The following is an 18659-nucleotide window of genomic DNA, read 5'->3' on the forward strand; positions in this document are numbered from 1 at the left end:
ATTGATTTACTGGTGTGAAGGATGTTGATTGATTTGATTTATTGGTGTGCAGCTTGCTGATTGATTTATTGGGTTGTAAGATGTCGATCAGTTGATTGAGGATCAGGGTGTTAATGGATTTGATTTACTGGGCTGCAGGATGTCGATTCATTGATTTATGGGAATGCAGGATGTTGATTGATTTGATTTATTGGGATGAAGGGTGTTGCTTGGTTTAATTTATTTATGGTGCAGGATGGTGATTGATTTATTGGGATTCAGGGTGTTGATTGATTTGAGACATTGGTATCTGGATTGTGGATTCGTTTGACTTATTGGAGGGCAGGAGGTTTTTTGATTGATTCATTGGGATGCAGGTTGTTGATTGTTTTATTGGGGACAGGATGTTCATTGATTGATTTATTGGGTGTGGGGCGTTGATTGGTCTATTGGGATGCAGGTTGTTGATTGATTGATTTATCGAGATGCAAGATGTTAGTGGATTAAATTATTGGGGTGCAGGATGTTGATTGATTTATTGGGTTGTAAGATGTCGATCAGTTGATTGGGGATCAGGGTGTTAATTGATTTGATTTACTGGGCTGCAGGATGTCGATTCATTGATTTATGGGAATGCAGGAAGTTTATTGATTTGATTTATTGAGCTGCAGGTTGTTGATTTGATTTATTGTGGTTGGGGACCTTGATTGATAGATTTATGGGGATGCAGGATGTTGATTGAGTTGATTTATTGGGGTGTCGGACGTTGATTGATAGATATATCGAGATACAGGATGTTGATTGATTCACTGGTGTGAAGGATATTGATTGATTTGACTTATTGGGCTGCAGGATGTTGATTGATTGATTGGAGTGCATGATGGTAATTGATTTATTGGTGTTCAGGCTGTTGATTTATTGAATTCATTAGAGTGCAGGATGTTGATTCATTGAGTTATTGGGGTACAGGATCTTGATTGATTTGATTCATTGGCGTGTGGGCTGCTGATTCGTTTGATTTATTGGGGTGCTGCATGTTGATTGATTTGATTTATTGCATTTGCAGGATGTTAATTGATTTCATTTTATTGGGGTGCAGGATCTTGATTGATTGATTGGGGGTACAGAACGGTGATTGATTGGTTTATTGGGGTACAGGATGTTGATTTGAATTATTGGACGGCAGGATGTTGATTGATTGATTTGGGTTCAGGTTGTTGATTATTTGCTTTATTGGGGTGCAGGGTGTTGATTTGAATTATTGGAGGGCAGGATATTGATTGATTTGGGTTCAGGTTGTTGATTATTTGATTTATTGGGGTGCAGGGTGTTGGTTGGTTTAATTTATTATGGTTCAGGACGTTGATTGATTTATCGGGATGCAGGATGTTGATTGATTTATTGGTGTGAAGGATATTGATTAATTGATTTATCGGGATACAGGATGTTGATTGATTAATTTATTGGCTGCAGGATGTTGATTCATTTGTTGGTTTTGATTAATTGGGGCACCGGATGGTGGTTGATTGATTTACACGGGTGCAGGATGTTGATTAATTTGAGTTATTGGGGTGCAGGATGTTGATTGATTAATTTATTGGACTGCAGGATGTTGATTGATTTGATTTATTGAGGTGCAGGATGTTGATTGATTGATTTATTGAGGTGCAGGTTGGAAATTGATTTATTGGGGTTCAGGCTGCTGATTTATTGAATTCATTAGGGTGCAGGATGTTGATTCATTGAGTTATTGGGGTACAGGATCTTGATTGATTTGATTCATTGGCGTGTGGGCTGCTGAATGATTTGATTTATTGGGGTGCTGCATGTTGATTGAGTGATTGAGGTTACAGGTTGTTGATTGATTGGTTTATTGGGGCCAGGGTGTTGATTGATTTGATTTTATTGGGATGCAGAATGTTGATTGATTCATTGGGATGCAGGTTGTTGATTGTTTTATTGGGGACAAGATGTTCATTGATTGATTTATTGGGGTGCAGGATGTTTCTTGATTGATTTATTGTGGTGTGGGGTGTTGATTGATTTATTGGGGTGCAGGTTGTTGATTGACCTGATTTATTGGGGTGCAAGATGTTGATTGATTTTTTTGAGGGGTACTGGATGTTAATTGATTGATTGGGGTACAGTTTGTTGATTGATTTATTTATTTGGGTGCAGAATGTTGTCTGATTGAGTAATTTATTTCGGTTCAGGACGTTGATTGATTTGAGTTATTGAGATGCAGGATGTTGATTGAATTATTGGGGTACAGGATGTTGATTGATTTGATTTATTGGTGTGCAGCTTGCTGATTGATTTATTGGGTTGTAAGATGTCGATTGGTTGATTGGGGAACAGGGTGTTAATGGATTTGATTTACTGGGCTGCAGGATGTCGATTCATTGATTTATGGGAATGCAGGAAGTTTATTGATTTGATTTATTGGGGTGCAGGATGTTGATTGATTTATTGGGTTGTAAGATGTCGATCAGTTGATTGGGGATCAGGGTGTTAATGGATTTGATTTACTGGGCTGCAGGATGTCGATTCATTGATTTATGGGAATGCAGGAAGTTTATTGATTTGATTTATTGGGGTGCAGGATAGTAGTTGATTGATTTATTGGGATACAGGGGGTTGATTGATTTGATATATCGGGGTGCCGGTTGTTTGATTCATTGGGGTACAGAATATTGATTGATTGATTTATTGGGGTGCAGGATTTTTGTCGATTTGATTTATTGGAGTGCCGGCTGTTGATTGATTTGATTTATTGGAGTGCCGGTTGTTGATTGATTTGATTTATTGGGGTGCAGGGTGTTGATTGATTGATTTAGGAGGTACAGGGTGTTGTTTGAATGGCTTATTGGGTTTCAGGATGTTGACTTATTTAATTTATTAGGGTGCAGGATGTTGATTCAATGATTTATCACGGTACAGAAAGTTGATTGATTTGATTCATTGACGCATGGGCTGTTGATTCATTTGATTTATTGGGCTGCAGGTTGTTGATTTGATTTATTGTAGTTGGGGACCTTGATTGATAGATTTATCGGGATGCAGGATGTTGATTGATTGATTTATTGGGCTGCAGGTTGTTGATTGATTTGACTTATCGGTGTGCAGCATGTTGATTGATTTACTAGTGTGAAGAAGATTGATTGATTTATCGGGATACAGGATGTTGATTGATTTATTGGTTTTGATTAATTGGGGCACCGGATGGTTGTTGATTGATTTACATGGGTGCAGGATGTTGATTAATTGATTTATTGGGGGCAGGGTTTTGACTGATTTGATTTATTGGTGCAGGTTGATGTTTGATTGATTTATTGGGGTACAGGTTGTTCATTGTTTTGATTTATTGGGATGCAGGATTTTGATTGATTTTTGGGGGTACTGGATGTTGATTGATTGATTAATTGGAGTACATGTTGTTGATTGATTGATTTATTGGGGTGCAGATTGTTATTTGATTTATTGGGGTGCAAGATGTTGATTGATTAGTGTCCAGGATGATGATTGACTAATTTATGGGGGTACAGGGTGTTGATTGATTTGATTTATTAGCGTGTAGGGTGTTGACTGATTTGATTTATTGATGTGAAGGGCGTTGATTGATTTGACTTATTAGCATGTTGGGGGTTGATTGATTTGATTTATTAGCGTGTAGGGTGTTGATAGATTTGATTTATTAGAGTGTAGGATGTTTATTGATTTGATTTATTAGCGTGTAGGGTGTTGATTGATTTGATTTATTAGCGTGTAGGGTGTTGATTGATTTGATTTATTAGGGTGTTGATTAATTTGATTTATTAGCGTGTAGGATGTTGATTGATATAATTTATAGGGGTGTAGGGTGTTGATTGATTTGATTTATAGCGTATAGGAAGTTGATTGATTTGATTTATTAGCGTCTAGGATGTTGATTGTTTTGATTTATTAGCGTGTAGGATATTGATTGATTTGACTTATTAGCGTGTAGGATATTGATTGATTTGACTTATTAGCGTGTAGAATGTTGATTGATTTGATTTATTGGGGTGTAGGGTGTTGATTGATTTGTTTTATCGGCGTGTAGCGTTTCGATTGATTTGATTTATTAGCGTGTAGGGTGTTGATTGATTTCATTCATTGGCGTGTAGGGTGTTGATTGATTTGATTTATTAGCATGTAGGGTGTTGATTGAATTGATTTATTGGGGTCTAGGATGTTGATTGATTTGATTTATTAGTGTGTAGGATGTTAATTGATTTGATTTATTAGCGTATAGGGTGTTTATTGATTTGAATTATTAGCGTGTAGGGTGTTTGATTGAATTGATTTATTGGGGTCTAGGATGTTGATTGATTTGATTTATTAGCGTATAGGGTGTTTATTGATTTGAATTATTAGCGTGTAGGGTGTTGATTGATTTGATTTATTAGCGTGTGGGGTGTTGATTGATTTGATTTATTGGGGTCCAGGATGTTGATTGATTTGATTTATTAGCGTGTAGGGTGTTGATTGATTTGAATTATTAGCGTGTAGGGTGTTGATTGATTTGATTTATTAGCGTGTAGGGTGTTGATTGATTTGATTTATTGGGGTGCAGTGTGTTGTTTGATTTCATTTATTAGCGTGTAGGGTGTTGATTGATTTGATTTATTAGCGTGTGGGGTGTTGATTGATTTGATTTATTAGCGTGCAGGGTGTTGATTGATTTGATTTATTAGCGTGTAGGGTGTTGATTGATTTGATTTATTGGGGTGCAGGGTGTTGATTGATTTGAATTATTAGCGTGTAGCGTGTTGATTGATTTGATTTATTGGTATGTGGGTGTTGATTGATTTGATTTATTGCGGTGCAGGATGTTGATTGATTTGATTTATTGGGGTGCAGGGTGTTGATTGATTTGATTTATTGCGGTGCAGGATGTTGATTGATTTGATTTATTGCGGTGCAGGATGTTGATTGATTTGATTTATTGGGGTGCAGGGTGTTGTTTCATTTGATTTATTAGCATGTAGGCTGTTGATTGATTTGATTTATTAGCGTGTAGGGTGCTGATTGATTCGATTTATTGGGGTGCAGGTTGTTGATTGATTTGATTTATTAGCATGTAGGATGTTGATTGTTTTGATTTATTAGCATGTAGGGTGTTTGATTGATTTGATTTATTGGGGTCTAGGATGTTGATTGATTTGATTTATTAGCGTGTAGGGTGTTGACTGATTTGATTTATTAGCATATACGGTGTTGATTGATTTGATTGATTGGGGTGCAGTGTGTTGTTTGATTTCATTTATTAGCTTGTAGGGTGTTGATTGATTTGATTTATTAGCGTGTGGGGTGTTGATTGATTTGATTTATTAGCCTGTAGGGTGTTGATTGATTTGATTTATTAGCGTGTAGGGTGTTGATTGATTTGATTTAATGGGGTGAATGGTGTTGATTGAATTGATTTATTGGGGTGCAGTGTGTTGATTGATTTCATTTATTAGCATGTAGGGTGTTGATTGATTTGAATTATTAGCGTGTAGCGTGTTGATTGATTTGATTTATTGGCATGTAGGGTGTTGATTGATTTGATTTATTGCGGTGCAGGATGTTGATTGATTTGATTTATTGGGGTGCAGGGTGTTGTTTCATTTGATTTATTAACATGTAGGCTGTTGATTGATTTGATTTATTAGCGTGTAGGGTGTTGATTGATTCGATTTATCGGGGTGCAGGTTGTTGATTGATTTGATTTATTAGCATGTAGGATGTTGATTGTTTTGATTTATTAACGTGTAGGGTGTTTGATTGATTTGATTTATTGGGGTCTAGGATGTTGATTGATTTGATTTATTAGCGTGTAGGGTGTTGATTGATTTGAATTATTAGCATGTACGGTGTTGATTGATTTGATTTATTGGGGTGCAGTGTGTTGTTTGATTTCATTTATTAGCTTGTAGGGTGTTGATTGATTTGATTTATTAGCGTGTGGGGTGTTGATTGATTTGATTTATTAGCCTGTAGGGTGTTGATTGATTTGATTTATTAGCGTGTAGGGTGTTGATTGATTTGATTTATTGGGGTCTAGGATGTTGATTGATTTGATTTATTAGCGTGTAGGGTGTTGATTGATTTTAATTATTAGCATGTAGGGTGTTGATTGATTTGATTTATTGGGGTGCAGGGTGTTGATTGATTTGATTTATTAGCGTGTAGGGTGTTGATTGATTTGATTGATTAGCATGTAGGGTGTTGATTGATTTGATTTATTAGCGTGTAGGGTGTTGATTGATTTGATTTATTAGCGTGTAGGGTGTTTGATTGATTTGATTTATTGGGGTCTAGGATGTTGATTGATTTGATTTATTAGCGTGTAGGGTGTTGATTGATTTGAATTATTAGCATGTACGGTGTTGATTGATTCGATTTATCGGGGTGCAGGTTGTTGATTGATTTGATTTATTAGCATGTAGGATGTTGATTGTTTTGATTTATTAACGTGTAGGGTGTTTGATTGATTTGATTTATTGGGGTCTAGGATGTTGATTGATTTGATTTATTAGCGTGTAGGGTGTTGATTGATTTGAATTATTAGCATGTACGGTGTTGATTGATTTGATTTATTGGGGTGCAGTGTGTTGTTTGATTTCATTTATTAGCTTGTAGGGTGTTGATTGATTTGATTTATTAGCGTGTGGGGTGTTGATTGATTTGATTTATTAGCCTGTAGGGTGTTGATTGATTTGATTTATTAGCGTGTAGGGTGTTGATTGATTTGATTTATTGGGGTCTAGGATGTTGATTGATTTGATTTATTAGCGTGTAGGGTGTTGATTGATTTTAATTATTAGCATGTAGGGTGTTGATTGATTTGATTTATTGGGGTGCAGGGTGTTGATTGATTTGATTTATTAGCGTGTAGGGTGTTGATTGATTTGATTGATTAGCATGTAGGGTGTTGATTGATTTGATTTATTAGCGTGTAGGGTGTTGATTGATTTGATTTATTAGCGTGTAGGGTGTTTGATTGATTTGATTTATTGGGGTCTAGGATGTTGATTGATTTGATTTATTAGCGTGTAGGGTGTTGATTGATTTGAATTATTAGCATGTACGGTGTTGATTGATTTGATTGATTGGGGTGCAGTGTGTTGTTTGATTTCATTTATTAGCTTGTAGGGTGTTGATTGATTTGATTTATTAGCGTGTGGGGTGTTGATTGATTTGATTTATTAGCCAGTAGGGTGTTGATTGATTTGATTTATTAGCGTGTAGGGTGTTGATTGATTTGATTTAATGGGGTGAATGGTGTTGATTGAATTGATTTATTGGGGTGCAGTGTGTTGATTGATTTCATTTATTAGCATGTAGGGTGTTGATTGATTTGAATTATTAGCGTGTAGCGTGTTGATTGATTTGATTTATTGGCATGTAGGGTGTTGATTGATTTGATTTATTGCGGTGCAGGATGTTGATTGATTTGATTTATTGGGGTGCAGGGTGTTGTTTCATTTGATTTATTAACATGTAGGCTGTTGATTGATTTGATTTATTAGCGTGTAGGGTGTTGATTGATTCGATTTATCGGGGTGCAGGTTGTTGATTGATTTGATTTATTAGCATGTAGGATGTTGATTGTTTTGATTTATTAACGTGTAGGGTGTTTGATTGATTTGATTTATTGGGGTCTAGGATGTTGATTGATTTGATTTATTAGCGTGTAGGGTGTTGATTGATTTGAATTATTAGCATGTACGGTGTTGATTGATTTGATTTATTGGGGTGCAGTGTGTTGTTTGATTTCATTTATTAGCTTGTAGGGTGTTGATTGATTTGATTTATTAGCGTGTGGGGTGTTGATTGATTTGATTTATTAGCCTGTAGGGTGTTGATTGATTTGATTTATTAGCGTGTAGGGTGTTGATTGATTTGATTTATTGGGGTCTAGGATGTTGATTGATTTGATTTATTAGCGTGTAGGGTGTTGATTGATTTTAATTATTAGCATGTAGGGTGTTGATTGATTTGATTTATTGGGGTGCAGGGTGTTGATTGATTTGATTTATTAGCGTGTAGGGTGTTGATTGATTTGATTGATTAGCATGTAGGGTGTTGATTGATTTGATTTATTAGCGTGTAGGGTGTTGATTGATTTGATTTATTAGCGTGTAGGTTGTTGATTGATTCGATTTATTGGGGTGCAGGTTGTTGATTGATTTGATTTATTAGAATGTAGGATGTTGATTGTTTTGATTTATTAGCGTGTGGGGTGTTGATTGATTTGATTTATTAGCGTGTGGGGTGTTGATTGATTTGATTTATTGGGGTCCAGGATGTTGATTGATTTGATTTATTAGCGTGTAGGGTGTTGATTGATTTGAATTATTAGCGTGTAGGGTGTTGATTGATTTGATTTATTGGAGTGCAGGGTGTTGATTGATTTGAATTATTAGCGTGTAGGGTGTTGATTGATTTGAATTATTGGAGTGCAGGGTGTTGATTGATTTGATTTATTAGCGTGTAGGGTGTTGATTGATTTGATTTATTGGAGTGCAGGGTGTTGATTGATTTGAATTATTAGCGTGTGTGGTGTTGATTGATTTGATTTATTGGGGTGCAGGGTGTTGATTGATTTGAATTATTAGCGTGTAGGCTGTTGATTGATTTGATTTAGTAGCGTGTGGGGTGTTGACTGATTTGATTTATTAGCGTGTAGGGTGTTGATTGATTTGATTGATTAGCATGTACGGTGTTGATTGATTTGATTTATTAGTGTGTGGGGTGTTGACTGATTTGATTTATTAGCGTGTAGGGTGTTGATTGATTTGATTGATTAGCATGTACGGTGTTGATTGATTTGATTTATTAGCATGTAGGGTGTTGATTGATTTGATTTATTAGCGTGTAGGGTGTTGATTGATTTGAATTATTAGCGTGTAGGGTGTTGATTGATTTGATTTATTGGGGTGCAGGGTGTTGTTTGATTTGATTTATTAGCGTGTAGGGTGTTGATTGATTTGATTTATTAGCGTGTAGGATGTTAATTGAATTGATTTATTAGCGTATAGGGTGTTTATTGATTTGAATTATTAGCGTGTAGGGTGTTGATTGATTTGATTTATTAGCATGTGGGGTGTTGATTGATTTGATTTATTAGCGTGTGGGATGTTGATTGATTTGATTTATTGGGGTCCAGGCTGTTGATTGATTTGATTTATTAGCGTGTAGGGTGTTTGATTGATTTGATTTATTAGCGTGTAGGATGTTGATTGATTTGAATTATTAGCGTGTAGGGTGTTGATTGATTTGATTTATTAGCGTGTACGGTGTTGATTGATTTGATTTACTAGCGTGTAGGGTGTTGATTGATTTGATTTATTGGGGTGCAGTGTGTTGTTTGATTTCATTTATTAGCGTGTAGGGTGTTGATTGATTTGACTTATTAGCGTGTAGGGTGTTGATTGATTTGATTTATTAGCGTGTACGGTGTTGATTGATTTGATTTACTAGCGTGTAGGGTGTTGATTGATTTGATTTATTGGGGTGCAGTGTGTTGTTTGATTTCATTTATTAGCGTGTGTGGTGTTGATTGATTTGATTTATTAGCGTGTAGGGTGTTGATTGATTTGATTGATTAGCATGTAGGGTGTTGATTGATTTGATTTATTAACGTGTAGGGTGTTGATTGATTTGATTTATTAGCGTGTAGGGTGTTGATTGATTTGATTTAATGGGGTGAATGGTGTTGATTGATTTGATTTACTAGCGTGTAGGGTGTTGATTGAATTTATTTATTGGGGTGCAGTGTGTTGATTGATTTCATTTATTAGCATGTAGGGTGTTGATTGATTTGAATTATTAGCGTGTAGCGTGTTGATTGATTTGATTTATTGGCATGTAGGGTGTTGATTGATTTGATTTATTGCGGTGCAGGATGTTGATTGATTTGATTTATTGCGGTGCAGGATGTTGATTGATTTGATTTATTGGGGTGCAGGGTGTTGTTTCATTTGATTTATTAGCATGTAGGCTGTTGATTGATTTGATTTATTAGCGTGTAGGGTGTTGATTGATTCGATTTATTGGGGTGCAGGTTGTTGATTGATTTGATTTATTAGCATGTAGGATGTTGATTGTTTTGATTTATTAGCGTGTAGGGTGTTTGATTGATTTGATTTATTGGGGTCTAGGATGTTGATTGATTTGATTTATTAGCGTGTAGGGTGTTTGATTGATTTGATTTATTAGCCTGTAGGGTGTTGATTGATTTGATTTATTAGCGTGTAGGGTGTTTGATTGATTTGATTTATTTGGGGTCTAGGATGTTGATTGATTTGAATTATTAGCGTGTAGGGTGTTGATTGATTTGATTTATTAGCATGTACGGTGTTGATTGGGGTGCAGTTTGATTTCATTTATTAGCTTGTAGGGTGTTGATTGATTTGATTTATTAGCCTGTAGGGTGTTGATTGATTTGATTTATTAGCATGTACGGTGTTTATTGGGGTGCAGTTTGATTTCATTTATTAGCCTGTAGGGTGTTGATTGATTTGATTTATTAGCGTGTAGGGTGTTTGATTGATTTGATTTATTTGGGGTCTAGGATGTTGATTGATTTGAATTATTAGTGTGTAGGGTGTTGATTGATTTGAATTATTAGCGTGTAGGGTGTTGATTGATTTGATTTATTAGCATGTACGGTGTTGATTGATTTGATTTATTGGGGTGCAGTGTGTTGTTTGATTTCATTTATTAGCTTGTAGGGTGTTGATTGATTTGATTTATTGGGGTGCAGGGGTGTTGATTGATTTGATTTATTAGCGTGTAGGGTGTTTGATTGATTTGATTTATTTGGGGTCTAGGATGTTGATTGATTTGATTTATTAGCGTGTTGGGTGTTGATTGATTTGATTTATTAGCGTGTAGGGTGTTTATTGATTTGATTTATTAGCATGTGGGGTGTTGATTGATTTGATTTATTAGCCTGTAGGGTGTTGATTGATTTGATTTATTAGCATGTAGGGTGTTGATTGATTTGATTTATTAGCATGTAGGGTGTTTGATTGATTTGATTTATTGGGGTCTAGGATGTTGATTGATTTGATTTATTAGCATGTAGAGTGTTTGATTGATTTGATTTATTGGGGTCTAGGATGTTGACTGATTTGATTTAATAGCGTGTAGGGTGTTGATTGATTTGATTTATTAGCATGTAGGGTGTTTGATTGATTTGATTTATTGGGGTCTAGGATGTTGATTGATTTGATTTATTAGCCTGTAGGGTGTTGATTGATTTGATTTATTAGCATGTAGGGTGTTTGATTGATTTGATTTATTGGGGTCTAGGATGTTGATTGATTTGATTTATTAGCATGTAGGGTGTTTGATTGATTTGATTTATTGGGGTCTAGGATGTTGACTGATTTGATTTAATAGCGTGTAGGGTGTTGATTGATTTGATTTATTAGCATGTAGGGTGTTTGATTGATTTGATTTATTGGGGTCTAGGATGTTGACTGATTTGATTTAATAGCGTGTAGGGTATTGATTGATTTGATTTATTAGCGTGTAGGGCGCTGATTGATTTGATTTATTAACATGTAGGGTGTTTATTGATTTGATTTATTGCGGTGTAGGGCATTGATTGATTTGATTTATTAGCGTTTAGGGTGTTTATTGATTTGATTTATTAGCGTGTAGGGCGTTGATTGATGTGATTTATTAGCGTGTAGGGAGTTGAATCATTTGATTTATTGGGGTGTAAGGTGTTGATTGGTATGACTTATTAGCGTTTAGGCTGTTGATTGATTTGATTTATTTGTGTGTAGCGTGTTGATTGATTTGATTTAGTAGCGTGTAGGGTGTTGATTGATTTGATTTATTAGCGTGTATGGTGTTGATTGATTTGATTTATTAGCCTGTAGGGTGTTGATTGATTTGATTTATTAGCGTGTAGGGTGTTTGATTGATTTGATTTATTGGGGTGCATGTTGTTGATTGATTTGATTTATTAGTGTGTGGGGTGTTGATTGTTTTGATTTATTGGGGTGTTGGGTTTTGATTGATTTGATTTATTAACGTGTGCGGTGTTGATTGATTTGATTTATTGGGGTGTAGGGTGTTGACTGATTTGATTTAATAGCGTGTAGGGTGTTGATTGATTTGATTTATTAGCATGTAGGGTATTGATTGCTTTGATTTATTAGCGTGTAGGGTGTTGATTGATTTGATTTATTGGTTTGTAGGGCGTTGATTGAGTTGACTTATTAGCGTATAGGGTGTTGTCTGATTTGATTTATTAGCGTGTAAGGTGTTGATTGATTTGATTTATTAGAGTGTAGGATGTTGATTGATTTGATTTAATAGCGTGTAGGGTATTGATTGATTTGAGTTATTAGCGTGTAGGGCGTTGATTGATTTGATTTATTTGCTTGTAGGGTGTTGATTAATTTGATTTGTTGAGGTGTGGGGTGTTGATTGATTTGATTTATTAGGGTGTTGACTGATTTGATTTATTAGCGTGTAAGATGTTGATTGATTTGATTTATTAGCGTGTAGCGCGTTGATTGATTTGATTTATTGGCGTGTAGGGAGTTGATTGATTTGATTTATTGGGGTGTAGGATGTTGATTGATTTGATTTATTTGCATGTAGTACGTTGATTGCTTTGATTTATTGGCGTGTAGGGAGTTGATTGATTTGATTTATTGGCGTGTAGCGCGTTGATTGATTTGATTTATTGGCGTGTAGGGAGTTGATTGATTTGATTTATTGGGGTGTAGGATGTTGATTGATTTGATTTTTTAGCGTGTAGGGCGTTGATTGATTTAATTTATTAGCGTGTCGGGTGTTGACTGATTTGATTTATTACCGTGCAGGGTGTTGATTGATTTGATTTATTACCGTGCAGGGTGTTGATTGATTTGATTTATTAGCGTGTCGGGTGTTGACTGATTTGATTTATTACCGTGCAGGGTGTTGATTGATTTGATTTATTAGCGTGTCGGGTGTTGACTGATTTGATTTATTACCGTGCAGGGTGTTGATTGATTGATTTATTAGCGTGTCGGGTGTTGACTGATTTGATTTATTACCGTGCAGGGTGTTGATTGATTTGATTTATTAGCGTGTCGGGTGTTGACTGATTTGATTTATTACCGTGCAGGGTGTTGATTGATTTGATTTATTACCGTGTCGGGTGTTGACTGATTTGATTTATTAGCGTGTAGGGTGTTGATTGATTTGATTTATTAGCATGTAGGGTGTTGATTGATTTGATTTGATTTATTCGCGTGTAGGGAGTTGATTCATTTGATTTATTGGGGTGTAGGTTGTTGATTGATTTGATTTATTGGGGTACAGGATTTTGATTGTTGTGATTTATTAGGTTTCTGATCCTTACATATAAACATATAAAACAAGGATCAGGAGTAGGCCATTCAGCCCCTCGAGCCTGCTCTGCTATTTAATAAGATCATGGCTGATCTGAAAGTAACCTGAAGATAAAAGCAAAAAACTTCAGATGCTGGAAATCCGAAACAAAAACTAAAAACCTGGGAAAACGCAGCACGTCTGGCAACATCTGCGGAGAGGAGCACAGATAACGTTTTGAGTCCGTATGACTCTTCAACAGAACTAAGAAAAAATAGAAAAGAGGTGAAATATAAGATGGTTTAAGGGGGGGGTGAGACAGGTAGAGCTGGATAGAGGGTCAGTGATAGGTGGAGATAACCAAAAGATGTCACAGACAAAAGGACAAAGAGGTGTTGAAGGTGGGGATATTATCTAAGAAATGTGCTAATGGTGACATTAAGGGTAGAAAGCAGGATGAGCAAGGTACAGATAGCCCTACTGGGGGTGGGGTGGGGGGAAGGGATCGAAATAGTCTAAAAGGTAGAGATAAAACAATGGATGGAAATACATTTATAAATAATGGAAATTGGTGGGAAAAGATAAATCTTTATAAATTATTGGAAAAAAGGGGATCGGAAAGGGGGTGGGGATGGAGGGGAGAGTTCATGATCATTGAGTTCAACAATTTTAGATGATGAACTCTCTCCTCCATCCCCACCCTCTTTGTGATCCCCGTTTTTCTCAATAATTTATATAGATTTTTCTTTTCCCACCTATTTCCATTATTTTTTAATGTATTTCCATCCATTGTTTTATCTCTACCTATTTCGATCCCCCCCCACCCCACCCCACCCCCAGTAGGGCTATCTGTACCTTGCTCGTCCTGCTTTCTACCCTTAATGTCCCCATTATCACATTCTTTAGATAATATCATCACATTCAACACCTCTTTGTCCTTTTGTCTGTGACATCTTTTGGTTATCTCCACCTATCACTGACCCTCTATCCAGCTCTACCTGTCCCACCCCCCCTTAAACCAGCTTATATTTCACCTCTTTTCTATTTTTCCTTAGTTCTGATGAAGAGTCATTTGGACTCGAAATGTTAACTGTTCCTCTCCGCAGATGCTGCCAGACCTGCTGAGTTTTTCCAGGTATTTTTGTTTTTGTTGTGATATTAACCTGAAATCTGTATCCCACCTACCGCCCCCCACCCCCATAACCTATTTTTGAATTTAAATGCCCCCAGCTGCCATGGTGAGATTTGAACTCATGTCCTCAGACAGTCAGCCTGAACCTCAATCTGGATTAGGAATCCAGTGACATGAGCATCACACCAACCATCAGTTTCTCCGCAGTCCCGCCCTGATCCCGGTATGTTTCTTTAATCCATTCCCACGATTTGTCGCGGGTGTGGACACGGCTCCGGCTGATCCGGTTTCTCTCTGATCCGGTTTCTCTCTGATCCGGTTTCTCTCTCTGATCCGGATTCTCTCTGATCCGGTTTATCTGATCCGGATTCTCTCTGATCCGGTTTCTCTCTCTCTGATCCGGATTCTCTCTCTCTGATCCGGTTTTTCTCTGATCCGGTTTCTCTCTCTCTGATCCGGATTCTCTCTGATCCGGTTTCTCTCTCTCTGATCCGGATTCTCTCTGATCCGGTTTCTCTCTCTCTGATCCGGATTCTCTCTGATCCGGTTTCTCTCTCTCTGATCCGGATTCTCTCTGATCCGGTTTCTCTCTCTCTGATCCGGATTCTCTCTGATCCGGTTTCTCTCTGATCCGGTTTCTCTCTGATCCGGATTCTCTCTGATCCGGTTTCTCTCTCTCTGATCCGGATTCTCTCTGATCCGGTTTCTCTCTCTCTGATCCGGATTCTCTCTGATCCGGCTTCTCTCTCTCTGATCCGGTTTCTCTCTGATCCGGGTTCTCTCTGATCCGGTTTCTCTCTCTCTGATCTGGATTCTCTCTGATCCGGGTTCTCTCTGATCCGGATTCTCTCTCTCTGATCCGGATTCTCTCTCTCTGATCCGGTTTCTCTCTGATCCGGTTTCTCTCTGATCCGGATTCTCTCTGATCCGGTTTCTCTCTGATCCGGTTTCTCTCTGATCCGGTTTCTCTCTGATCCGGATTCTCTCTGATCCAGTTTCTCTCTGATCCGGTTTCTCTCTGATCCGGATTCTCTCTCTCTGATCCGGTTTCTCTCTGATCCGGATTCTCTCTCTCTGATCCGGTTTCTCTCTGATCCGGATTCTCTCTGATCCGGTTTCTCTATCTCTGATCCGGATTCTCTCTCTCTGATCCGGTTTCTCTCTGATCCGGATTCTCTCTCTCTGATCCGGTTTCTCTCTGATCCGGTTTCTCTCTCTCTGATCCGGATTCTCTCTGATCCGGTTTCTCTCTCTCTGATCCGGATTCTCTCTGATCCGGTTTCTCTCTCTCTGATCCGGATTCTCTCTGATCCGGTTTCTCTCTCTCTGATCCGGATTCTCTCTGATCCGGTTTCTCTCTGATCCGGTTTCTCTCTGATCCGGATTCTCTCTGATCCGGTTTCTCTCTCTCTGATACGGATTCTCTCTGATCCGGCTTCTCTCTCTCTGATCCGGTTTCTCTCTGATCCGGGTTCTCTCTGATCCGGTTTCTCTCTCTCTGATCCGGATTCTCTCTGATCCGGGTTCTCTCTGATCCGGATTCTCTCTCTCTGATCCGGATTCTCTCTCTCTGATCCGGTTTCTCTCTGATCCGGTTTCTCTCTGATCCGGATTCTCTCTGATCTGGTTTCTCTCTGATCCGGATTCTCTCTGATCCGGATTCTCTCTGATCCGGTTTCTCTCTGATCCGGTTTCTCTCTGATCCGGTTTCTCTCTGATCCGGATTCTCTCTGATCCGGATTCTCTCTCTCTGATCCGGTTTCTCTCTGATCCGGTTTCTCTCTCTCTGATCCGGATTCTCTCTGATCCGGTTTCTCTCTGATCCGGTTTCTCTCTGATCCGGTTTCTCTCTCTCTGATCCGGATTCTCTCTGATCCGGTTTCTCTCTCTCTGATCCGGATTCTCTCTGATCCGGTTTCTCTCTCTCTGATCCGGATTCTCTCTGATCCGGTTTCTCTCTCTCTGATCCGGATTCTCTCTGATCCGGTTTCTCTCTGATCCGGTTTCTCTCTGATCCGGATTCTCTCTGATCCGGTTTCTCTCTCTCTGATCCGGATTCTCTCTGATCCGGCTTCTCTCTCTCTGATCCGGTTTCTCTCTGATCCGGGTTCTCTCTGATCCGGTTTCTCTCTCTCTGATCCGGATTCTCTCTGATCCGGGTTCTCTCTGATCCGGATTCTCTCTCTCTGATCCGGATTCTCTCTCTCTGATCCGGTTTCTCTCTGATCCGGTTTCTCTCTGATCCGGATTCTCTCTGATCCGGTTTCTCTCTGATCCGGATTCTCTCTGATCCGGTTTCTCTCTGATCCGGATTCTCTCTCTCTGATCCGGTTTCTCTCTGATCCGGATTCTCTCTCTCTGATCCGGTTTCTCTCTGATCCGGATTCTCTCTGATCCGGATTCTCTCTCTCTGATCCGGTTTCTCTCTGATCCGTATTCTCTCTGATCCGGTTTCTCTCTCTCTGATCCGGTTTCTCTCTGATCCGGATTCTCTCTGATCCGGATTCTCTCTCTCTGATCCGGTTTCTCTCTGATCCGGATTGTCTCTGATCCGGATTGTCTCTGATCCGGTTTCTCTCTGATCCGGATTCTCGCTCTCTGATCCGGATTCTCTCTGATCCGGATTCTCTCTCTCTGATCCGGATTCTCTCTCTCTGATCCGGTTTCTCTCTGATCCGGATTCTCTCTCTCTGATCCGGATTCTCTCTGATCCGGATTGTCTCTGATCCGGTTTCTCGCTCTGTGATTGGCTGTTTAAAGGGGGCGGATCCTGGACTCGGATTCAAGAGGCGGCAGCAGCGGAGAAACTGGTTCAGATCCACCCGGGAGCGAGAGAGCGAACAGCCGGGATCGACCGAGAGCCGGAGCCGGAGCGGGGAGCCCGGGATCGACTGAGATCCGGAGCGGGGAGCCCGGGATCGACTGAGATCCGCAGAGCCCGCGATCGACTGAGATCCGGAGCCGCAGAGCCCGGGATCGACTGAGATCCGGAGCCGCAGAGCCCGGGATCGACTGAGATCCGGAGCCGCAGAGCCCGGGATCGACTGAGATCCGGAGCCGCAGAGCCCGGGATCGACTGAGATCCGGTGCGGAAACCGCGGGTTCCACATTCGGAGCGACTCCGGGTCACTGATTCCGGCCGCGATGACCGAGACTCTCCGGACAGGTGGACACCCGGCCAGCCCGGTCCGGGAGAGCGGCCGGTTCCGGAAGGTCAGTGTCCGGGGATCCGGGGGGGGTGATCCCTGGGTTTGGGGGGGGGGGGGGGGGGTGATCCCTGGGTTTGGGGGGGGGTGATCCCTGGGTTTGGGGGGGGGGTGATCCCTGGGTTTGGGGGGGGGGGTGATCCCTGGGTTTGGGAGGGGTGATCCCTGGGTTTGGGAGGGGTGATCCCTGGGTTTGGGGGGGGTGATCCCTGGGTTTTGAGGGGGGGTGATCCCTGGGTTTGGGGGGGTGATCCCTGGGTTTGGGGGGGGTGATCCTGAGGTTGGGCGGGGGTGGGGGGGGGGTTGATCCCTGGGTTGTTGAGGGGGTTGATCCCTGGGTTTGGGGGGGTGATCCCTGGGTTTGGGGGGGTGATCCCTGGGTTTGGGGGGGGTGATCCCTGGGTTTGGGGGGGGTGATCCCTGGGTTTGGGGGGGGTGATCCCTGGGTTGTTGAGGGGGGTGATCCCTGGGTTTGGGGGGGGTGATCCCTGGGTTTGGGGGGGTTGATCCCTGGGTTGTTGAGGGGGGTGATCCCTGGGTTTGGGGGGTTGATCCTGGGGTTTCACTGCCCCCCCCACCCACCTTCATTCTTGCATCTGACTTTGTTTCAGTTTCTCTGTGAATTTGGGTTTTATTATCAAGGGTTGAAGTTCCCAGGTTTAATAATCACAGGAGGTGAGGTTAGGGCGCAGTGAATACTGCAGCTGCCCCATTATGGAAAGGATGTTCAAACCAAATTTTGGGGAGCATGATCCAGGCATCGGGAAATATAGTGAGGAGAGACTTGAGAGTTTTCATTACACCTTTTGATGTGGGTGTCACTGGCTGGGCTGGCATTTATTACCCATCCCTAGTTGCCCTTGAGAAGGTGGTGGTGAGCTGACTTGAACTGCTGCAGTCCATGTGGTGTAGGTACACCCACAGTGCTGTTAGGGAGGGAATTCCAGGATTTTGACCCAGTGACAGTGAAGGAACAGCGATGTATTTCCAAG

General features: G+C 40.0%; 1 protein-coding gene across 1 annotated transcript in view; it reads left to right on the forward strand.

Moving 5' to 3' along the window:
• Positions 1 to 17497: 17497 nt before the first annotated feature.
• The window catches only part of rhpn2 (rhophilin, Rho GTPase binding protein 2), a 48171-nt gene continuing 47009 nt past the window's right edge, over positions 17498 to 18659 (forward strand). The window contains exon 1 of the mRNA XM_078544712.1: positions 17498 to 17674. Within this exon, the coding sequence (XP_078400838.1) occupies positions 17606 to 17674 (69 nt within the window). The 5' untranslated portion in view covers positions 17498 to 17605. The remainder of the gene's footprint in view (positions 17675 to 18659) is intronic.

The sequence above is a fragment of the Cetorhinus maximus genome, chromosome 6, assembly GCF_964194155.1.
Source record: "Cetorhinus maximus chromosome 6, sCetMax3.hap1.1, whole genome shotgun sequence".
NCBI classification, from domain to species: domain Eukaryota; kingdom Metazoa; phylum Chordata; class Chondrichthyes; order Lamniformes; family Cetorhinidae; genus Cetorhinus; species Cetorhinus maximus.